This window comes from Dermacentor silvarum, chromosome 1 (genome assembly GCF_013339745.2).
Source record: "Dermacentor silvarum isolate Dsil-2018 chromosome 1, BIME_Dsil_1.4, whole genome shotgun sequence".
Taxonomy (NCBI): Eukaryota; Metazoa; Arthropoda; class Arachnida; order Ixodida; family Ixodidae; genus Dermacentor; species Dermacentor silvarum.
In genome coordinates this window covers 165,592,352-165,617,071 of record NC_051154.1, presented here as the reverse complement: position 1 = coordinate 165,617,071, position 24,720 = coordinate 165,592,352, and the positions used below count along the sequence as shown (strand labels likewise).

The 24,720-nt window shown below is 44.0% G+C and overlaps 1 protein-coding gene across 4 annotated transcripts in view; it reads right to left on the bottom strand.

Annotated features, from left to right (window-relative positions):
* LOC119436368 (F-box only protein 7-like) overlaps positions 1-24,107 on the bottom strand; it is a 56,070-nt gene extending 31,963 nt beyond the window's left edge. The window contains exons 1-4 of one of the 4 annotated variants that reach the window (XM_037703187.2): positions 23,899-24,107; positions 22,939-23,004; positions 17,392-17,554; positions 3,836-4,007 (exon numbers count right to left, since the gene is read on the bottom strand). In XM_037703187.2, the coding sequence (XP_037559115.1) occupies positions 3,836-4,007; positions 17,392-17,554; positions 22,939-23,004; positions 23,899-23,951 (454 nt within the window). In that variant the 5' untranslated portion in view covers positions 23,952-24,107. Of the gene's footprint in view, positions 1-3,835; positions 4,008-17,391; positions 17,555-22,933; positions 23,005-23,898 lie in introns of all 4 variants that reach the window. The other 3 variants (XM_037703186.2, XM_049657205.1, XM_037703188.2) reach the window with 3 other exon arrangements.
* Between the last annotated feature and the right edge of the window lie 613 nt (positions 24,108-24,720).

Sequence of the window (24,720 nt, the reverse complement as noted above, 5' to 3'; positions counted from 1 at the left end):
AATGTAGAGTTACTCTATATGCCCTCCTTGGGGATCATATACAGCAAATTTAGGTGAATTAATCGAACACACTTCATTTCCCATCAAAAACGCTGATTTTCGGCCTGCCCCAAGAAGATTTTAAAGCAAAAACAGTAGCTCAGGATGAATTATTACAGTATTTACCCAATTCTAACGCCCCTCCCTTCCTTTTTTTTCCAATAAAATTTGTCCGAAAATTCCTTGCACCGTGCAATCCGATACAAACCCAAAATAAACACAGGATTCACAGGGTTTGCAACAGCCTACTATCAGAGACAACCTAGCCAGCGTCATGATCAATGCTATCACAAGATGGTGACCATGGATGGCGACAACCAACAGAACAAGTTCTCACATACTGTGACAACGACAACACACTGCTCCCAGTCTAACTACAAAAGCCCATGCAAATGATAAATTATTTTACATGTTATGCTAGTGGCAACAAGTCGCGTCATGTGTTCTTGTTGTGCGGAGAATTGCATGCATCGCAGGATGGACTAGCAAACTGGTTAGTCTAGCTGTGTGAGCCACAAGAATAGACCCCCCCCCTTGGATGCTATTCTGGACATCAGTGAGTTCTGCCATATTGCTGAATTAGCCACTCTGTCAGCTCCGATTAGCCCAGAGAGCTGGTATGGCCTTTCTAATTGGCTCAAAATGTCGCCATTACAGAAATTGACAACATGGAAGAATTCACCAATGTCCATGTGACTTCTGCCAAACTTCGCAGTGCATCTGGGATTGTTGGGGCGTCTTTTCATATCTGTACTACCATATTCTAGTGCACTCTAATGAGTAATGAGGTATGCGGCCAGTGAGGAAACAATTCACAGCGTTCACACACATCGGTGTGCCACGCATCTAGCAGGCCACGCACGAGCCTTGCGGCGGGGCCGCTAGGTGGCGCAGCACGTCCATAGGGTAGTTCGAGAGAGGAGCCCAGCTGCAGCACACAGCTCAAATGCATGCACGCCACTGGTGCAATCTTGGAGGCCATGCAAAGGACTTCGTGCAGCGTGACCAGAGGGAGGTGCAAAAGAGTACTGCTGTAGTACATGCGTCATACATGATGCGTTTCAGCAGTGGCAATACGTTGCATAGCTACATTTCTTCAATGCTAATCGCATTACCGTTGACAGTTATCATAAGGTGAGTTCTGCTGGTATTTTTTAACCCCTCATATTTAGGACGTTGTCAGCGACACATTAATAAGGTTATGGCGTATTAATCGTGACCTTGAGCAAGATAATCAGCGCTTTTGAGTAGGCACGATCAGTCCAGGTGCTGCGCTTAAACGTGGTAAGCATGCGACCCCACAGCATTTCCACTAGACTGAGGCTTGATAAGGACGCTCGATTCATGCTCACGCAATGGTGACACATAAACGGCACGTGACTCGTGGCCGTCTGCTAAAGACGTGACAGCTGCGCTCTTCAGCAGTTCAGTTTCAGTTCTTGGAGGAAAATTGTGCAGAATTCATTACGCTACAAAAATTAGTGGCGTCAACTTGTTGTATGTCTGCAACTGGTAATGAACTCCTAGGATGACTGGCTTCAAATCTTGCATTTGGATCAATTGTCTTGACTCAGTGTCAGGCAAGCTTGTCTTGGCACAGTGTCTTGACATGCTGTTGCCAGTAGAAGCCAATATGTCCGCTGCCGTGGCATGCGAAAGTGATAGAGAATATTACAGGCCCCATTTTGGAAGGGCTCCATGTGGTCATTGCTCGGCCAGCAGGCTTCTAGTTTAGCTATTTCACTTACCTCAAAACTCCACTTATCTAAAAATTTTATGCAGCTTTTACAGCTTCGAATAAACGGGGTTAGTGGTTACTATATAATTTAAAAAGACCTTCCTTAAAGGGGTCCTGAACCACTCCTCAGGCTTGGTGAAAAAAAAGTCATACGCTGCTGCGAACATCTTAGCCAAATTTTGCAGTCATGCGCGGCGCGTGGAGCTTGCAAACGGAGCGCGTAGTCCCCTTTTCCTCGAACACTCTTTCTTTAAATGAAGCATTCTCCTTGCTCTTTTCAGGCTGCCATATTTCATCATACGGCAGATTCCAATATGTGGCTGCTATTGGCCAACAGCGGATGTGTAGATCAGTGCTTTTTTCCCACTGTTACTGTGTACCTCATTGATACGATTCTGCATAATACGTTTTTCGAGATAATACGTTTTCTTCTCTTTTCCCAATAATATGATTTGGTTGGATAATACGTTGGATGACACGATTTTCGGATGACACGCTTTACTTTCTGGTTCCCGTGAAGAATGTATCAACGAGATTGCACAGTATACTTACTGATGCCATTTAATAAACAGGCTGGAGTAAGCAAAAATCTGCATTTCGAATTTCAATAGGAATTATTTACTTCCAGAAATACGACTGTTGTGCTATCACCGACTATTGTCTGCTAACGCTTAACCGCGTCCGCCCACCCGCGTAGGAATGAAGCTTTGGCCATGAGCGAGACCGAACGAGCGAAACCCTTCTTCTTTCTGGGGTTTTATGTGCCAAAACCAGTGCTGATTATGAGGCACGCCGTAGTGGAGGGCGCCGGATTAATTTTGACCACCTGGGGTTCTTTGACGTGCAACGAGCGAAACCCAATGAGCGAGACCCAACGGCTACAACACTGTTGTAGCCCTTGGGTCTCGCTCATTTCTATTGTTTTGAACACTCAACTAGCTGCGAACTAGACTAAACTTAATGTCAGACCAGATGTACACTTGCCAGCATGCATTCGCTCCTGGCCGATCCTGGCTAGATGCCTTTGCAGACTTCACTTCGTATTGAGCTATTACGCAAAATGCGCAATTTGGATGTGGCTACTATCCGTTGGTCAAGCAGGACAAAGCTGGTCCGCACCACATAGCATGGCCAGACTGGCGCGCATGAGCTCGAGCACGCACTCCAGCACCGTCTTGTACATAGTTAGCCACTACAGTTGCAACTTGCATGTAGCTGCGTCTGCAGGGTCTGCAGCGTAGCGTAGGTACCACAGCTGCTGCGGGGTGCCGCAGGACAGCAGCATGCTCTGATTGGTATCTGTGGGCGATGTGACTCAAGGCCCGAGCACCTACATCTGACAAACGGTCATCTGCTTCCCGAGTAGCACATCCTCGAGGTGTGTCGCTACCATGGTTGAAGCTCTTTGCATTCGGAATCTTTTAAACGTGAGTCTGGAGCGCGGTTTCCATCACTTTTACGATGTGTGCCCAGCCAACGTACTTGCACGAGCGAACAAGAAGATGTAGCCTATTCGACTCTCGGAAATTTTCCGATTGTTGGAGAGATAAATGCAGAAGGAAATGTGCGATTCATGTCACTTGGCGCAACAATAGCCGCGCATAGCTATCTAGTAACACAGCAAAGAAATGAGACACTGTCAACTCAACCATAAGCTGAGGGATAGCCTTTGAGTTCGCCACGTCGTAGGCATTTAAATTGGAAGGAGTAGCATCTATGTGAACATCCAAAATAAAATTTGGACTGTGCGCCACGGTGATGTTTAGTAGGCGGAGCGTTGTGGACACCATCCCGCTCCACCATAGCCTTCGCATTGCAAAGCACTGAAGAAGGACCAGGAGCTCCACAAAGGGGATCATAGGTGATCTTTGATTGCCAATAACTCCGCTTCTGCTGAACACACTGAAGTACTTTTTACGGCAAAGTATTTCTGAAAAAGTCTGTTTTAATGTCAAATTCATTTGTCTTCTATAAAAAGTGGTTCAGGACCCCTTTAATTTCGAACCAACACTAAACATCCAACAATAATTGGACATGTAATCTTTAGCAACAACTTACCATGGATGATGACACTTGGGTCAAACAGCACAAATGCCACAAGGAAGGACACAGCAGGGCAAGTAGGATGGCTGTAGCCAATTTTCATCAGGCAGTCACTCCTCTCCCAAAAGAAGTTCTCAGTGGCAGGGTGGTCCCTTGTGCTCCCGTCAGGCAATGTTTCTTGCCAGCCCTGCAAGCCATGAAACCAATATGTATTAAATCATTTAAGTTAATAAATTTTCTACCTTCCTCATCTCTTGAGCAGGACAGATGTCCTGAAATAACACAGAACATGAAACAAACTGCATATTTATAAAAAGACCAACAATTGACCAAATTAGGTGAAAATGAGAAGAATGTGCTGTATACTGATACAAACAGAATGTTAATGGTTGAAAGAAGAATTATAACTAAATGCGAACAGAAAGTAGCTGCAAAACTGCATGCCATGACAATTTAATATGAAACTTTGATACTAGTTCTATTGGAGCCATTCCACATGATCATAAATTGGTGTCATTAAGTGCATCGTGCTTCTTGCTTAAAAATGCTTTTGTCATATACACCTGTGTTTGCGCACTTTTCAATGCATACTACGATAAAGTTTACATTTCACAAACAATGCTGCCATCATAAGAAGTGGAACAACAGAACAGCATTATCTGGCCGCATTCTTCACTGCATGGAGATGTGCAAAGTGCTTTTGTACGTGTGTCGCTTTTCAAGTTCTTTAGTGTTCTCAATGGTGGTCTGTGGTCTCCATGTGAGTTACAAAACCCCTTCAATTCGTGCCTTAATTAGTACTCCATTCATAAAAGGGTGTTTGCACTGCCAGACCCTAGCCAGAGGTACACTACTGGTAGATCTTGGTTAGGCTTGGAAATGGTCAGAGAATAAAAGGCCGACAGGAAATTGAATAAACACATGTAAATTACCGTAGAAACAATTAACAGTTCTGAAAGCATGAGATACATGAAGATCACCTTGGTAAACAAAGATTAGTTTCTTATGGCTGGGGTCACAAGTGTTGGTTTCGCTTTTATGCCGGCATACTATTGCTATCATGCTCCCCTGATGCCGTTTCCAGCACAGGGCTACTTAATATCATGACTACAGAATGAAGAATTCTTTTAAGGATATACCATGACATTTTCCACATAATTTCTGCTGGACTGGGCACCCTGGACAGCACACTTTGCATTGCACTGAAGAAAGTTACATACCATAAACACCAGCTGTCAGTCTTTTAATGCACACTAATGCAATGTATCACATACAGTGCATTAGTGTTCTAAAAATGATATAATGCACATTGGGAGCACGAACTTGGATCTGGCAGCTATTATATGCAGAATGGTTTCCAAAAATACGAGGGCGAATCAGAAAGTCTTTGCTGCTACTTTTTTTTTAGCCAAATTACAGCTGTAAATGCGAAGTCAACATATCCATTCCCAGCGGTGGGCCTTTCTTGGACTGGTCCGGCCTTATCTGCCGGTAACTTCGGGGCACGGCGTTCCTCTCAGTTGTTGAAGATGGCGGTTGAGCTTCACACGTCCACGGCGTATGAGCAAAGAACTGTGATTCGTTTGCTATGGAGCAAGAGATGAACACCCATCAAAATTCACAAGGAAATGCAGCCCACATATGGGAAAAAGTGTCTTGCTTTGAGAAGGGTGAGGTGGTGGTGGTGTGAGTTCGCAAAAGGCCGTGAAGCCACGACAGTAGTCCGACGATGGTTCCTCAGTCAGCCGGACGAATTCTACCACAGGGGCATCACAAATTTAGTGCTGTGATGGGACAAACGTCTGAACCGGTGTGAGGACTATCTGGAAAAATAGTGTAAGGTACGTAGAATAGTATGTATATTTGTAATTACCTGTATGTGCCCTATTTTGGTTAATAAAAAGTAGGGGCAAAGACTTTCTGATTCGCCCTCGTACATAACCAAAAAATGGACCTTTTCATGCTGCCCCAGAAACCTGCTTTTTGGACTGAGACAGCCACGCTCAAGAATACTATGGAAATGCTGAATGTAGCTGACTTCAGTACATGGGCCAAGTGCCTGCCACAGTCCAGTTTTAAACATGATGCTGCCCGTACAGCTTCTCATAAAAAAAGAGCACAAAAAGTTTATCATCTTGATTGTTGCGAATTTCACTGCCAGATCATCAATCAATACTGCAAACAGTTACTGAATCAACAAAATATCAGTTTTAAAATAGTTTTCATGCTTACAGTACGAACACCTCTATGCCAGTCTGGAATGCCTTTGAAAATGCAGTAAAACCCAATAACCTCATACCGCAACAGCAACACATGTGGAATTGGGCATTCTTGGCATCTGGTGTCTGCTGCAGCTACTGCTGCTAACAAATAAATAACCTTGGTCCTCTTGGGTGTGATTCGAACACAGTGCCACAATGTAAGCTATGTTTTCTATTTCAGAGCTAAGCTGTAGTGCACCGAGATAAAGTGCACCGAGCTGCAGCCTGAACCTGTGAGTTCAGGCTGCTATGGCAATGGCACTTAGACAGCCCCATAGGGATAATAAATTTAATTATGGGGTTTTACGTGTCAAAACCACGACCTGATTATGAAGCACGCTGTAGAGGGGGACTCCGGAATAATTTGGACCACCTGGGGTTCTTTAATGTGCACTTTAATTGAAGTGCATGGGTGTTTTCGCATTTCGCCCCCATCGAAATGCGGCCGCTGTGGCCGGGACTTGATCGCGCGACCTCTTGTTTAGCAGCCCAACACCATAGCCACTAAGCAACCACGGCGGGTTCCTATAAGGACAGACATGTACAGGCATGAAGGAGATTATGTGTACAGTTATGTCATATCATGTTACAGTGGAATCTCGATACGATTCTGCATAATACGTTTTCCAGGATAATAAATTTTTTTTTTCTTTTCCCGATAATACGATTTGGTTGGATAATACGTTGGATAATACGATTTTCAGATGATACGCTTTATTTTCCGGTTCCCGTGAAGATCGTACCACGGGAACCGCTGTATTCCACTGTACATGCCACATCACATGAGGTGTGGACCCCTGCTGATAAAGCACAGTGTTAATTGGCACATGAACGATCACATAGTGCATCTAACTATTGTAAACTAAAATATTTACAGCTTGGCTATGTGTCTTGGGTGTGTATATTTAATGGCTAATGAGGATATTTCTAGTACAGCAGACCATTATTAATTCGATTTTTCGATTAATTCGATCCCCATTGAAGGCCCCGGCCGGCGCCCATGCATTTCTATGAGTGCAACTTTTAGTTATTTCAAACCTGAAATTGGGCTTAGCCGGATTATTCAAACTTGAGCAGTCAGCATGCATGTGACAGACACCAAAAGCAACCCTTAATGGAAATCTCTCTCTTGGCGGAACTTAGAGAACAGTGAAGTTGTGAACACACGCCATCTCCTGCAAAAAACACTTATTTTCAGCCAGCCCTGGGAAGATTTTCAAGCAAAACGGTAGCTCACAATGTCCGAGTGTGACGCCTGACTTTTTTTCTTTTTTTTTTTAAAGGAAGATTGAGCCACAAATTGCCTGTGCTGCGTTCCTATGCTTTACCGCATGATACTGATGTATTACGGCGAAGCTGACTTTTAAAAAAAACTGGCCGCCATTGTGCAACACATATCTTATACCCTTGCCCGTTTTTCTTGCAAATAAATCAGGTGAACATTAGCTTTCTACTTTGTTTAGGAACATTAATGTCATTTCTATGTTACTTTTCTACGTTGGGCACACAGAATGTGGGCATGCGCTTGATTCAGAGGCGTGTTAGAATCAAGCAAATACTGCTGAATGAATCAGCAGTGTGTTTTGCCATTTTTTTCTATATCTTGCTTAATTCGACCCACCGGATAATTCCATCAATTTTGTCAGTCCCATCAGGTTTGAATTAATGGAAGTCGACTGTACCGGACTTGCAGTAAAGAATCAGTAGTCAGTCTCTCGAAGCTGTGAAGAAGTATGCTCAACTAAGCCAAGCACTAGGACAAGGTCATGCGATCAAATCCCGGCTGCAGCGGCTGCATTTCGATGGGGGCAAAACGCAAAAGCACCCATGTGCCATGCATTGGATGCACATTAAAGATTACTGGGTGGTCAATATTAATCTGTCAAAATTAATCTGGAGTCTTTCACTATGATGTGCCTGATAATTGTATTGTGGTTTTGCCACATAGAACCCCCAATTTTTTATTTTTTTGGCTAAGCCAAGAAGCCGCAGAGGACCCAGATCATGAGGAAGAAATCTCTAGACCATGGGTACTCAAAGTGGGTTCCGTGGAACCCAGGGGTTCGACCCTGGGTTCTGCGAGCACGTTCTGCGAGCCACTGATAAATATTCCCTGGTTCAGCGCTCGCCAAGTCCGTGTCGCTACAGTCATCAGCGAAAATCGTATGTGACAGCAACACCGGAATGGTTCGTGCCTAATTGTGCCTTTAAAGCCTTTATATATCGCCGCTCATAACACCGCGTTGGCGACTGGTCACGTGCCTTCATAATTGCGCAGTAGCCATCCATGATCGTGTCAGCACCCACCACGCTTTCGTCTGCAGTGGTTGCGGCAAACAGTAGTTTCCTTTTGACTCGGTGCACACGTCGGCCACGTGCCTTCAAAAATGTGTAGTCGCCATCCATGATCACGACGATAGCGACCGCGGCTTTGTCCGTATTTGTTGCTGCAAACGGTAGTTTCATTTTGTCTTGGTGCGTGCGTTGGCCGCCTGCCTTCAGAACTACAAGGTCACCGTCAATAGCGGCCACAGTTTCGTACCACACCGGTTGGGGCAAACAGTAGTTTCGCTTTGACTCAGTGCAGAAATGTTCAGGATGAAGCGCACCATCTAGAATTTGTTGGCGACCAGCTCAATGGCTAAAAAATGTCAAGCAGAAACTCCTCTGGGAGTTCTCTACGTATGCGTAAGCATTGTGCCACTTGCTCATCTCCACGCGGTCTGGTGTCATTATCAGTGTTAATGCACTTGATCCGACCAGTACAAACGGCAGCGCTGCGGCGTCACGAACTGGTGTAGACGGTGGCGCAAGGTGCATTGATAGCGCAAGCAAAGTACTGCAGGTGGCGGTGCCATGTGCGCTGATGACGTTCCAATCATCATAAGCCGTTATCACTCTTTAGCTCCTTGTCCACCCATGCCGAACCATTATGAACTGTGATCAAAGGACTCCGGCGGCGGCACGGACCGATAAAATGTACTCTGGCACGGCGGCGCGGACCATATTTTGAAAGCGATATGCGAAGCGGACAGACAGTGCCGACTGATGCTAACTTCACACGTTGTGCTTTCGCCGCTTTGTTTGCGCTGAAGTGCCAGGCGGCGCGAAGGTAACATGTCACGTTGCTGCGGGCTCTATCTTGAAAGCGATTGTCTAACGTGAGAGACAGATGGACAGACTGACGCACAAACTGTTTTCTCATTGAGTAAGCATACAAATGCTTACGCATCTAAAATTAATGTATGTGCGCGCGGTAGTCAAAAGCGTGCCTCAGATGAAGAAGCGCGTAGCGGCCGTGCTTCAAAGGAGGTCGCAAGGCCTTCGCCGCTGCGAGCGCTAATCAGATACGAGATGATGAGAATTGCGGTTTACGAACTGCTTTTGTGCAAAATAGAAAGAGGATTTGCAGATTCATTCAGTAAATAAAAGCGGGTTGACGTAGTAGGCATTTGTTATATTCTTTATTCCCGCGATAATTCAACATTCAGTTAGTTCGGACATTTTTTTTTCCATTCCCATGAAATCCGAATTAACAAGGTGTAACAGTACGCAAAGTAGAGCCGGCACTAATTCCAATTCTAAGTATAACTAATTAAATGTCCCCCTGTGCGATATGCACTGAAAACTCATTCTTTATATAAAAAGAATAAGTTTTCAGTGCATATTGCACAGGGAGATTTATAACCTTTCATCACAAGAGGTCTTAGAATTAGTGCTGGCTCTACTTTGCATACTGTTAAACCTCGTGAATTCGGATTTCACGGGACAAAAAAAAAAAAAATGGCCGAATTAACCAAGTTTTCAGCTGTAACGAAGTATATAAGTTCATTTTTGTTGTGTGGCTTGGTCATGCCTTGGTTGCGATGCTATCTTGTCTTGCGTCATGACGATTGCATCCAGTTTGCACCACGTGAATTGCACGTCGCCATCAAAATAGAGTGTAGACCGCTTATAACGTAAGTCGCCGGAGTCGCGAATATCTGCACTATAAGCGGTACCGCACTATAACCAAAACAACGATTTTCAAGCCCTGCACGTATGCAAAACATGTAGACCAAGCATGTAGACACGCTTTGTACTATCGCACGCACATCGCGATTACGTGTTCGCCAGTGATCTGGCGAAAACATGATCGTGATGTAGCCGCTGCTTTTCAAGCTCGACAGCTTTGCACCGAGTCAAAACGAAACAACTGTTTGCCGCAACCGCTGCGGAAAAAACCATGACCGCTATCAACGCGATTATGAACGGCGACTTTGCGGTGCAGAAGGCACGCGCCCGACACATGCACCGAGTCTGGACGAATTATCTACCATTCGCTGCATCACCTTGGGGGGGGGGGCAGTCGAAACCGCGGTCGCTATCTATGCGAACATCGATGGCGACTACAAGGTTTTTTAGGCACGCGGACGACGTGCGTACCGAGTAAACACGAAACTACTGTTTGCCACAACCGCGGCCACTATCGACGCGATCGTGGATGACAACTACGCAGTTACGAAAGCCTGCGGCCAACGCAGTGTTATGCGCAGCAGTAAATGCAAGAATACAGGCTTTAAAGACACAAATAGGCTCGAAGCGTTCTGGCGTTGCTGTCATTCACGTACGATTTCAACTGATGGCTCCGCCGCTTCGTTTCGGTTGGACGCTAGCACCAATTTTGCTCTTTTGCGCCGCACATTTGCGGCGCTCCTCGCTCACGGAGCTCAGAAAGTAGTCCGAATTAACCGAGGTGCGGCCAAATAAGTCCAAATTAACGACAGTTTGATTGCATTGAATAATGCATACGCCGGCCCGGAGCACGCACCTTGTTGAGAAGCGTGCTCGCTGCCGCCCTTGTCGGCGAGATTTTCCCGCGAAAGCCGCATTATAACCAGTATTTTGTCTCACGCGACTCCACTGCAAGCGGTATGCGTATACATGGAGTTCTATTGGAGGGTAAACGGGAGTCGGAAAAGGCCGCGTTGTAGCCAGTTCTGCACTATAAACGCTTACGTTATAAGTGGTCTATACTGTAGCTTGTACACCCTCACCGTTGGCCCCAAACATGTTGCGTGCTACGCCTAGCATCTTTACTGGAAGGGGGGGGGGGGGATTCCTTGGCACTTGATGAAGCTTAGCAGGGTTCCCTGGGGCCAACATGCTTGAGAACCCCTGCTCTAGATGAATAGAAATGGGCTAGAACGCATATGGCAGGCATTCTCATCAAGTCATGAACAGCGTCTTGTCGCTATTCTAGGAAAAGGAAAGTATACAGTCAAACCTCAAAATAACGAACACGGCTATAACAAAGTAAATATAAAATTTGTCTGGCCATGCTTAATTATAATGGAGTATTACAAAAACTTGAAGGACAGTTAAGCTTTGCCTTTAAGAGTGGAATACAATAGCATCCAATGATCCTTGACAGCTTCTCACGCTTCCTGGCAACTGCAGTTTATGTAACCGTAATGTTTACGGGGAAACGCTGGCGGTGAACGCAATGCACGAAGGTGAGCTTTCTGGTAGAAACGCGGCCTCTTGCATGGGCCGATCACAGAGGTAGTGCACAGCCGTGCCAAAAAAATGGCACCATTTTCAGGTTTCTGTTACAGAGATGGAAGCGTCCAAGGGAGTTTTGGAGCAGTTCTGGGAGCAGCAAATTTGGCACATTGGAGCAGGTTTGGAGCAGGAACTGTTCGTTTTGGAGCATGCTAGGTACGGCTCAAATGAGTGAAATACAGACAAATCAAGATGTTCTTCATTTGACTTTTCAGAACACTATTAGGTTACGGCGAATCAGTTCTGAGGAAGCCCGCAAGGTGGAGGAATGTTCACTAAAGGAAAAAAATGTCATACACCCGACAAAGGAAACCCACATGCGTTCCTCGGAAATCACAATTTAGTTCCTTACCGGACATGCCAACTAAACGTAGGCAAGAAAAAAAGAACCAAGGGATTTATGCAAACAGCATCCATTGTATGATGATAGGCTTTTCTTTCTTTCTTTTTTTTTTTTTTCATTGGCATTGGTGACAATCATGGTGACATTCAATTGGCATAGCAGAGTACCACAGAATAAATGCGAAGTTACTTTGTTGGTGATTGCATGTTTTCCAGTATTTCACATAACTTTGTGAGGAAAAAATAAAAATCTTTGACATTTATTAAAAGAATAACGGGAAAAAAAACATGTTCAGTAGCTTTCCGATCAGCATCACCGACTAATATATTGAACAAGCTCGATTATTAGGGCTGCCCAATAAAGTCAATGTAAAACGGTGACCGATATTTGGAATGGCAAACAATGGTTTCTTAAAATTTTCAAACATGATCTGCACAAGTCGCGTCGAGAACATCATTGCCACGAACGCAATTTCTATTGTTCGGGTATTCTCCGACCCTTTAGGACCACCATTTGGCCGCTACAGTAGACTAAAACCGAAACTTTACATCCTCGGTCTGCGTTTTGCGGCCTCAAAAGTCTGACTTTGTATGGTGTGGTTGTGCAGAATATAGAGTGCAAATCTGAGCTATGATTACGGTTGCCATTGGATATTTCTGGTCAAAATGTTCCACGAAACCAAATAGCTCGTTTGTCAGCGCACCATCCCAATAACCAGATGTCGCACACGTGTGAAATATATTTCGACGGTACACGCATGGTGTTCGCTATTAACTGACGCAGATTTACCAATAGTGCGTACAAGCGAGCCCTAAAATGTATAACTACAGACCGTATGACTTATTCATTGAGCTGAGAGCGCGATTTTATTTCCTGACAGCCCCATAAAAAGAGTGTCAGTTCAATTTATCTTTAGCTGATCTGCATATAATGCAAACGCATTTAGACATATAGAACATTCGTAATGCATTGTACAGCACAAAGGATTTTCGTTTTCCTATGCCAAGTTACAATGCGCCACCAAATATACCCCCACTCTAAGGACACCTACGCCGAAACGGATTGCTTTAGCTTGGCTTCTAGGGCTAAATTCTAGCCAAGACATGGCTGTGTGGTTGCCACTGAACACGAACATCCTGCAAAATTAAGCGACTTCATTAGAAGTTACTTGTTTTGGCGCAAGCTGACGCAGCTCGGTGGTTTGGCGCAAGATGGCGCAATTGGCGCAGCACTTCAATCCGTGATGTTATTGTTTCACACTTTTAATATTTCAGACTGAGAAGATGTGACCTAAAAGGCATGCACTGTTGGTGTTTTATTTCACCACATTTGTTTGCAGGCTGTCATTCTCAAAATTCCAAGAAATAACTTTGTCAAGAATGTACGACAAGGTACGAGCAACTTTAGTGATAGAATGGTGTGGCAATATAACCCGCACATACCACATGTCATATTGCAAGGCGTGGTACATACATATACCTAAATATAAATTTTCTCCAACGGAAACACCGCCGACTCCGACACACGCACCGCATTTTCTGCAACACAGGGCCCTTAAAGCTATCGCATTAAAATCCAAAATATAGTATCGAACTCAACATTGGTTACTGCCAAGCAAATTCTTCTTTTCAGGTGTTTAAAAATATTTATTTAGAAACAAAAATGTCAGAAACAGAGACCGAGAAATTTTTCAGAAGCCCGATTTTTCTGACTTACCTGCGGCACCGCCACTTACCCCTAGCACTAGTATAATAACCGAAATTACAAACGCAGCACAGCATTTCGGGCACGAACTGTGTGCGCGATCCTGCAAACACGGTGGCCATGAACAAGGTTGCCATTGTGTCAATTGGAATGAAATCACAACTTTGGTTGCCGATTGCCGACAAAAGAGCGCTGGTTAGGCCTAGCAGTCTAAGCAGTGCGGCTGGCAGAGTGGGTGGTGACAAGCCGTCATAGGAAGCTCGTCATCAATATGTTGACACTCATAGGCTCTATCGGCGATAGAGTGTGAGATAAGACGCAAAGGCTAGACTGACGGCCATAGTAGCGGATTACAGTGCGCTTTTCGTGATGGCAACAAACGATCGACGGACGAAAAATACCCACATGTTCACTGTACCACAATGCAAACATCGTGGAATATTGGTGAAGATAAGCTTGCGCAATTTTCCAAAGGTAGTAAAGTTGTGGGCGATAAAGCTGCAGATTGGAGGAAGAATGTAAGCAATGAAAAGGTTGTGGGTAATGAATATTTCGAAAACATTTCTGGGGTCACTTTGACTAGTGTTTTGAATGTTGCGGCGGCATTTAGTATTTCTACTGTTCATATAGGGTTCAGATTCAAGTGAATGCAGCTGAAGAATGTGGGGATGCACGAGAGTCGCGCATCCCCACATCCCCCCCAACCTTAAATCACTACACATACTCCGGCGAAACATGCCACACGGTCTATCAACGCGCGCGTCGCGAACAAAGGTTCGTCGTGGTTGCGGCGTGTTGCGAGAGATGGCGCGAGTGTCGCGATGCTAACGCCACCGAACGGCGGGGTGACTTGGGAGAAAAAGGTCGAAGGCGCTTCATCTTTGGCTTGGGATCGGCGACGAACACGCACGAACGCTTCGCGCGTGTGCCGGCCCACTTCGCGGGACCGTCTCGCGAGGCTAAGAGCAGGACACCGGTATGGACGAACACGGATCGTTCGAACGCGCCACCGTTCACGTGACCGTACACGTGAACAACTAGGCGATGGTGTCATAGCATGGGACGAACATATTCGCTTGCTATCCCGTCGCGGTGAGTTGGACTTCCTTGACTTGTCGCGCGCCCATGTGAATGTTCTATTGGTAGTAATTCGGCTAGTGTGTATTAGTGTATGAAAGGTGCAATAAATGCTCTTTTGATTGTTTGCACTACTGTGTTGTCGTTCCTTTGTCCCAAGAGCACGTGTGAGACCCCACAAGAAGAATGCTGTTCCAACAGAAATATAAAATTTAGCCGAAAGAAGTTTGTTAAAAAAAAAATGTGACCCGAAAGCGTCACCCTTTCGCAAAATCGGCCTACAGCATGCGAAAACACTATAGCACACACTGACGGTCAAGGCAACGCCCACTGGCACAGCTGACTGTCTCGTACGCATCTTTTTAGTTGGCACTAAAAAAACTGGGCCCATATTCCAAAAAAGTACTTACGATAGAACCATTCGTACCTGCAGATTCCAGTCAGTCGTGATACTGACCTATCAGCACTTAGGAGCAACATGTTTTGTGAAATTGATCCCTGCTTCCTTGTAATTTTAGGCTTCTTAAAAAGCATTGCACAACTAAAGTGACCCAGTGATACATGTCTTTCATTGTGAATTGACGCGACTTGTTTCAGGTAGCAGCTAGCATGGCTGCCAGCGCTAGCTTCACTCATCCCTGAGCAATACCGTGCTCAGCGTCCGACTAACTGCTGGGTGCCTATTTTCGAACATTACAGAGATAGATATTAGAAAACACAACAAGAAATGTACTGATTCTTATGGCCTTGGTTCCATCACAAACTTCAACCTTTATCGCATGCGACAAGGTTGCACGTGAGGTTGACCTCCATCACTGCTATCCCCGCCATTTTGAATTTCCGCCATGCCACCTACAGGTGCTGGAAAGTGCTAAAGTGCAAAGACGGACTACAGTCAGTATAGTATACTAGAATTCTAGTACACTTTACAGTCAGCAAGCCAATGCCCTGATCTCGCGTGATAACACCGATCGCATGGGTGCATACACACAGCGATGCAGAGTGCACGCAAGTACCATATTTTTGTACATATAACCCCCCCCCCCCCCCTGAACTGAAAATTCCGAAAATTACCAGTAAAGTCAGGATGCAGATTAAAGGCAAAATTTTGGCTTCATGTGTTACTTCACAGCAAAGTGCGCTGCACTGACATGAAGCCAGACCTCAAAACAAAGTTCTCCGCTGTCTATAAAGCTTGTTATCTCCTTAGCCTCCTAGGGAATGCCACAAAAGCATGTTGAAGCTCTCTGTACCTTCTTTCATGGTCGCCCATTCTCCTCTTTTCAGATTGCCATTTTGCGTTTTCGCTGTGTTAGCAGTTGGAAAATAGTGCATGCGGCGCCGGCAAACCAGAACTCCAGTAATTTAAAGCGTAGCCGAAGCTTATCGGCGTCTTCAAAGAGGTGGGGAACAGTGCACTCGCTGAAGGTACGACGTGGAAGAGTCGTGCATCCGCAAGACTGTTTTTATGAAGATTTGAACATTGCTGTGTGCAGTTATTTCTGTGATATATACGCGGAGACCTTTCTTTTCTTTATTTCTGGGGTGTTGTTATTGGGGGTGTGGGTTTTATGCGAATGCATGTTAAACACAGAAAAATATGCTAGAGTTAAACCTGGATATAACAAAATTGACAAATTCCCGAAAAACTTCGTTATAAAGAGGATTTCGTCATATGCAGGTTTGGCACGAAAATTAGAAAAATAAACGCTTAGGGTAAGTAAGCAAAAGGGTAACAGACGGCAGAGCTCACCCAAAACATTTATTTTACGGTAAAAAACTGCGTGATTTTGCTTTGTTGTTTGTTCATGATGGACGGCAGCACTGACCGTTCGTACGCGGCGGGATCAGGTTTGAATGAAGGGAGGGGGAAAGGTCACGCCCGCGGCGGCAAGATCACCAGGTCAAGGGATGCAGGCCCGCCTGCATCTCTTGTGCTATCTGCCACAGGCAACCTTCAAAATTTTTTGAGTGCTCGCTGAAACACCCGCTATATTTATATATAAACTAACACAATGATGGAACTGCCAGTAGCAGTGATGACTATCAATCATTTTGAATGTAAATATATTTTTGTTCTGACAATTAATATCTGAAGTTGCTTTCAATTCAAGCCATGCAGATGCTGTACATTAGACACCGAGATTATTGATGTCCCAACAACTATTCTAAGTTCCAAAGTGTAGCCATACCAAATTCTTTCTGAAAAAATCACTCTGCTCTTTTTACATTTTGTTAAATACTTCTTTCTGGGGTTTTACATGCCAAAACCAGTTATGATTATGGGGCACGCCATAGTGGAGGGCTCCGGATTAATTTTGACCACCTGGGCTTCTTTAATGTGCACTACAACGCAAGCACACGGGCGTTTTTGCATTTCGCCTCCATCGAAATATGGCCGCCGTGGCCGGGATTCGATCCCGCGATCTGGTGCTCAGCAATGCAATGCCTTAGCTGACAGCCACCGCGCCGGGTGTTTGTTAAGTACAGACATCAAAATTTCAGCTGTTATGGTTCTTGCTTAAAATCATAGCATTGCTCTTGCTTGGTAAGTCAAAACAGAATAGCAACGCAGTCAAAATAGCAAAATAAAAAAAAGAACATGAAGAAGAAAATCACGCAAATTATAGTGAAATGCTTACTTCTAGCTCAAACCCAACTTCAGTCATGAGCACATGGACTGCAACGGCCAGAGCTTCACGGGGATGGTTTATGTTGCATGTCATGTGCAAATCTTCCAACTGTTTCGGGAGCGGCATGGTGAAATCTTGTACCTGGTAGCAATACTGTGGTCGTGCTTGTTCCCTACATTATGAGGCAATGAAAAAGAAGCGTTAGAAAAGAACATATTTAAACAAAATTATTTAGTTCAATTTAATCACAAACTCATCAAAATGCAAACAAGACAGAAGTTCATAGGAAGATGGAGGCTTGAAGTGATGAGCAGTAGTCAAAGAAGGAATGCCGCTGAAGCCTACTTTTCGACAGGGGGCTTGTCGAAAGGCACTGATAAAGACAAGTCCCTTTGTCCAAATGTTCAGCAGCAGTCTTTGTTATACCATTGCTCATCAACTCATCAAAATGGAAACTTGCCAAATACTAGCTTAGCAAACAAAAATCCTTAATTAGGTGTAGCCACAGTCACAGAAATCATTGCCACAAGGTTAATGAAATGTTGCGATTGCTTTATTTCGTTGCATGGCATTCAACAAAGTTATAGAAACATTCTCAAATGCACAGAGGCATTTATAAAAATTCAGATTTATTGCTGTGCTTGTAAGCCACACAAAGAAAATGTTAAGCCATACACTGCAGTTGCCGAACATAGAAAAATACTTTGGTCTAGATTTGGTGCCAAGAGATGTGCCTAGCTTCAGTCTTTCAGTTTTCCAGCTATAACAAAACCCTATCATTTCCTCTAGTCAAGTGTGCATGGCATTCTGCATTACTATGGCGAAATTGAACTTCAACTGCAACAAAATTTTGGATCACTAAATATGTGTATTAGGGGTTTGCAAATATTCGAATCTTTAAAATAACGAATCGAATAGTCACTATCGGTAAATGCAAATATTTTTTTAATACATTTCGAATATTTCCAAATGTCAACTAAGCCCAAATGAACATAAAATTGGTGAAGAAGTACGGTAAATTTTCACCCACATGGGCATAGTATAGACATAAAAAAAGTCGCAGCTTCGCCTGAAAGGCAAAGCATCAATCACAACCGCAATTTAGTGACAGCTATATGAAGTAAGGATAGTAGTTTTATCAGCCGTACAAACTTGTAAACATAGGCATACAAACTAAATTAACAAGCATGGTGTCACTCACGCACAAGCAAACATGAACACATCTCACTCGATGACCCCGGAAACTCACTGTCAGAACGCTGGGGTGAGGAAGCATGGCAGCTGCAGCGAGCGAACTGACCTTCGTGCTGCATCTCGCATTGACGCGAACTAAGTCACGAAAACGCATGGCGGACTATGTCCCCGTTGCAGATGGCTTACAAGATACAGCGGCCCGGGCGCACGCGCGTGGCCACCCCCGGAGTAGAACGCGCCCCCTCTCCCCGGGCCGTCTGGAGCAGAACCCCCCCCCCCCTCCTTACCCTCCCCCCGGAGCATTGCGCGCAACGGAAGACAGGGCGCTTCCTTCCCGTTTTCCTCCCTTGCGTGCTAGAAAGCATGCGAAGGTGAGCCGCGATCGCCGGCTCACCCTCGCACGTTTTCACTCACACATACAGCATACGACGCACGGAGACAATTTGATCGCATTTGGACTCTATGCGGAACCTCATGACGATGGCAGAAATGGGCCTGGAGTGCCCATATAATTGCTATCGCAATAAAACTTTGAGAACTTGTGTAGTGGAGCTGGCTACACCACTTAGGCCGCCATACTTTACACGCTGTACAGCAATCATTGTCACTCTCTGAAAAGCCCTGTGCATGTGAAAAAACTACTTGTTTGTTCATAATGCTCCATTTGTGCTTTTAATAATGCTTCATAACGTACTATGTAATCACAGAAATTTGCTGACTTTAAGAATAATGGGATGTGAACATTGTTTTATATTAACTGTGATAACGATTATGTGTTATTCAAAAACTATTAAAAACGTATTCGATATTCGATTCGCTTGTGGCAGTATACGATTCGTATACGATTCGGTCTCAGAAATCACTATTTACACACGCCTAATGCGTATTTTCAGACAGTATAGAAAAAAAGGTTATTTATACTTTATATTTAGCCTCGTAAAGCCTCATCATTTTGCAGGCTCCACACAAAATTTTATGACTGAAATATGAGTGGATGTGTCACGAAAATCTCACAAAAATAGATGTTAATATTCTAAAAGCAAAACTGAAAAAAAAAAAATGTTACTATCACCACTCGCCGGAAGTGACAGAACCAGAATCAGCGTGGCTCCATGGCATAGATCTCTGAGATAGAGCGCTGTCTGGGATTTTCATCATATCCGCTAACTACCAGGTGTATGTGTCGTCTGCTTAGATACTATTTGATGACTATTAATGCAAGAATTGGACAATTACTGGACAAGAACTGGACAATTTCTAGCCAATATAACCAAAGAGAAAATGTTGTTGCAGTAAACCTTCAAGAATCCTGATTTGTGCACCCTGCTACTGGAGCACAGCATTGTGTGTCAACAAGAGGGGAAATTTACCACACATGCCAAACACATGCATGCAACATTTGATTGAGTGAGCGTCTGCTCTTTTCAAGTGTATTCAGGCAGGGATATACATCTACAGATGCGATGAAGCCGCTAGTTTTGTCTACTGCTGACTTTATACAACACCAAGAACCATAGCAGACTTGTGTGACATTACACAACCACAACACAAACTCCAGTGAAGCTGAGTTTGAGACAAAAGAGGCCATGGCTCCTGGCACAGTCGTCCTTATAGCCTCAGAGATTTTTCTCGGTAAAGTGTCATTTCTGGTTCCCATGGAGATATTTTTCAATTCTACACTGTGTTGAGCCACAGTTATTGCACCATTGCCAGCAAAATTGAATGTATGACCACATCCAATTAATGCTCTCAAATGAATACTCCTGAACTTAAAAACGTACTTTCAATGGCTCTATAGGCCTAAAGGGTCTCCCCTATATATGTGTGCAAAGTTAAAAGCAGAAATGTAAAACAATTTGCTTACAGCAACACTACAACTTAATCATTTGCTCAAAAGAGTGCTTTAAAGGCTCCAAAGGGCAACTTAGAAACATTCTACAGTGCTCCCAATACCCCCATCTGCAACCTTCAAAACTTTTCCAGCATGTTCCTCCTAAGCACAGTTCATTCCTCAATGCTACAACGTTTTACTCAACACACCCAGTAGTTTGCAAACAGTGAATATTTAGTCACCTCGAAACCATAGGAAAGAGCACAAATTAATACAAATTTAATAATTGCCGACAGAGCCACAATACGGTGAAAAGTTCTCCACTGCATGTAGTCATATTAAAAGCTTCACTGCAGATAAAAAGCAGTTTTTGTTACTCAAATGTTACTTGAGCATCAGTTAAATATGATGCAACTATGATGTTAAATCAATGTCTCATTGTGTCTGTTGCAGTGACACCACCATGACAGAAATTAACTACCACTGGGCAACCTTGAACCTTGAAAGGTAACATACAACATTCTGGTACAACATTCTGGTGACAATTCATGCTACTAGATATGCTGCATCGTGCATGCCACAATCAACAACAGCACTTCCCCAGTGGCACAAACTACATCCTACAGGTATACTTTGAATAATCACACCTGAAATAAAAGACACCCAAGGGAAGTCCAGATTTTTTAAAAGAAACATCCCACGTATGGCTAGTCTGCTACGAGCTCCATCTGCTACTTATAACCATATAACCAACTGGTTCTGAACATTTGTTTTTCGATATTAGCATTAGTACATTCCCAGCAGAATTCAGCTTCACGGCACACAAACACTGCAATTTTCTTCTACCTTAAAGCAGGCATAGCCTTTTCATAGATCTGGGCTGCTAATTTCGTAGCAATACCTTGCACTCACTTTTCTATGCCACTCTTATCATCCACCGTTTACAGCCGGCTGATCGCAAGCAGTACGTTGTTCTGAACGCTAATTAAGCATGAAAAGCACGAAAAGGAATAGCATCAAAAAAGGCATCACTACAAAATCACGGCCATGTTTCCAAATGATAGGAGAGAGGACCCAATCAGGCATTGTCACCTTTTGCCCTCCTCCTGAGTGTGTAAAACGTCACATTTGAATAAATGTCAATTTCAATTTAAAAACAAAACACAAAACTAATAGCAGACAGGCAGACACATAGTCTAGAGCTAATGTAGTATATGAAATATACAAAATATTGGCTTTGTGAACATTTTTGAACTGTTTCAAAAGTTTCACCATGCTAGAAAAAAAAAATATATGTGAATTTTTCTTCAATTTACGTTAGCCATGGGGAAACAGTTGCTCCATAATGGTAATGAAAAGGTATACGTCACTAATCACACCAAAATTCTTTGATGTTAACACCTTGCAATTCACAAGCTTCTATTTTTTTTCTTTTTCTTCACACTTTTTTTCTGAACACGTATAGATTTTTTAAGCAATGACTGCTAAGGCGGGGAATGCCCACTACCACTGCACTTGGTTGAACATTCATCAGCTTTGAAAGCAGGCTGGCTAACCAGGCACCTTGAGCTACTGCTGGAACTTCCAGGTACTATGTTTGGTAAATCCAATAAAAAATGTTACTATCTGCACAGGCTATGCTGAAACTGAAAATATCAAATCACTAGCCAAGTTATTGCACAGGGTCATAACTCCACGTGGCAAAAAGCATTTCATATAGTGCCTTGTACTTACCTTACTGAAACCCAAATGAATGAATGCAATAGAGAGGCAACAAGAACAGAATTGCATTCATATTACTGGAAAATAAGAACAATGAGCAACTCTAAGCATGTGCTAAAGTTTGACGCCTTTGTAAAGCAATGTAGCAGTTGGCATTGAAAAATAAGACAATCCAGAATAGTCTGCCCAGCTTTCACTGCTACTGTAAAAAAATAGCTAAATGAGCCAACGTGCTAATTTGCATTTTCCAATTTGGCAAGTGCAACATGACTGAGGCAAGTTTTTACAATACCTTCAATTCAGTTTTTTGAGACTCCCAACAGTGACAAAAATTGACAAATGCAACGAAAATTGAAAATGCAGTCTTCATGCTACATATTGAATGTAGTTTTCTGCAAACGAATTTTGATGTTTCTGTTCGGCAGCATGTTAAAACGAACTATCAGTCTCCAAAGGCATAGCCAGAAAATAATTAAGCGGCACTCAAGGGGTGCATTCCTGATAAATTTTTGGTGTATACTATTGCATTGTTCATCTTATGCCACGTGACCTATGATCACATAGTAATACTCGCCAAAATGTATTCCTTGTTGCTACCGGCTGAAATGGAAGCCCATAGGTACTACGACGCCGAAATGAAACGCAAACACAAGTAAAAACAAACCAGAAGACAAAGCTGACAATTGGGTTAAGTTAACTGACATTCATTTTATTACAGCACACCACACAGGATGACTTGAAGCATCCAGGAACAGTGATGAATTGCAACTCAATTTGATTTAAAGCACACAGAAATATATATACCTTACTTTGGAACCCAGACGCAGAACTGACCATGCACGGGTGTAGCTGTTTGTTGCTTGTACTGTTGACGTCTGGGCAACAAAGTAAGATGCATACATAAATTTTTTTGAGGTTTCAAATAATGATGTCGCGAGTCCGCAGCTGCCCCGTGTGCTTACTGCGCTGCAATCAGGATAAATATAATTCCTTTCAACATTCACAAGTGTGCGACATTGATGTGATCACAAACATTTTGGAGCTAAAGGACATATAGCACTAAAATAAGCAAGGATCGCAGATTGCAATTTGAGGTATTTAAACGTAAGAAGCGCTGCGCTCTAGTTTCTTACCGTTCGCATTTAATTCCGGCGTGGTAATACACACACAACTCGGCCATTCAAATGGCGTGCCTATCGCGCGGTGCGAAATAGACGCGCCGACACCGAAAACATGATCTTTGTTATTGCCGCTTTAAATAGCTTCAATGTATCCACACATTCAGTGTAACACGTTTAAGGCCACAATCAATCAGATCTGGTGCAGCAAGACAATGGGCAAGGCGACTTTGCGGGGAGAACAAACCAACGCAGTTCAAAACGAATTTCAAAAAGAAAGAAAGCTCTACACAAACGCGTCACGCCGGTAGTACGAATGCAAAACATGAAACTTGTGTTCCTGAAAGGCTTCAACTTCGATTAACGCCGATCCGATGTTGATGGCCCACAACGATTACAAAGCTGGTTATAATAACACGTAAGGACATGGCGAAAGTTAACAAAACGTGAATTTATCGCACATGCAAGCTTAACGCTGATGTCGAAAACGACACATGGAATAAAGACGATTTCACATTAATGTCATCACCCCACTCTAAGAATAGTTAAAGTTAATAGACTTCAAGAGAACGCAGAAAGCTAGGTGATCCAGTGCAAATCTGGACGTACTCTGCAAAAGCGAAAGTATTCCTATATGCCGTGTTTACGTACCTCATCACTGCCAAAGCTTTCGTTCCAAACATGTCAGCCCCTAGGCTTGACATGGAGAGACCTTTGCAGAAGTCACCACATTTAAAATTAGGTATGTCCTCTATTTTGAGGCCGTCTAAGGTTGGAGTTCGTGCAAATTTTTTGCTGGAGACTACAGCAGCAGCACCGAATTCATTTGCGCAGCACGGGAGACGGGAGCATGACGGGAGCACGCGGCAGGTTGCCAACGAGGCTCGAGCTATATACTACAGTTTCGTTTTTGTTTCTCTGGCATGCGCATTTTTACAACCAGCGCTTTATATTATTAGCCTGGCATATTACGTTTATAACTATATTAGTGAAACACCTCCCCTTGTGGTTGAAGTCAAATTGAAGTGTGTTGCATATGCTGGCCTCATAATTTTGACTGGGATCCACAAAATGTTTGCAAAGAATATTATCCATAAAGTTCTTGTCGCAACGTTGAGCTACAGTAGTTGAGCCAAAGAAAAGATTGCTCGGAATTAGGGGGGTCAATCGCGAGAGAGAATTCGATCGGGATCGAAAGTGCCCCCTGTGTCCCGGGGTACCATACCCGGCGTCACGGAGCAAGAATTTTTGAGGAGGCGAAAATCGCGGCGGACGGAGCTGGGGACCACGGGGATGCCGACCGCGATGTCGAGGAGTTTCCGGCCACGTACCGAGGTGTGCTTGGCCACTACAGGAAGGAACGAAAGAAATATCCACAACCCCACGGGTGGCTGGAACAGGTCCCAGGCGACCTGAGGCGATTGCAGACGGGCACTTTCACCAACCCCTCCCACCTGCACCGCCTGTGGCCCG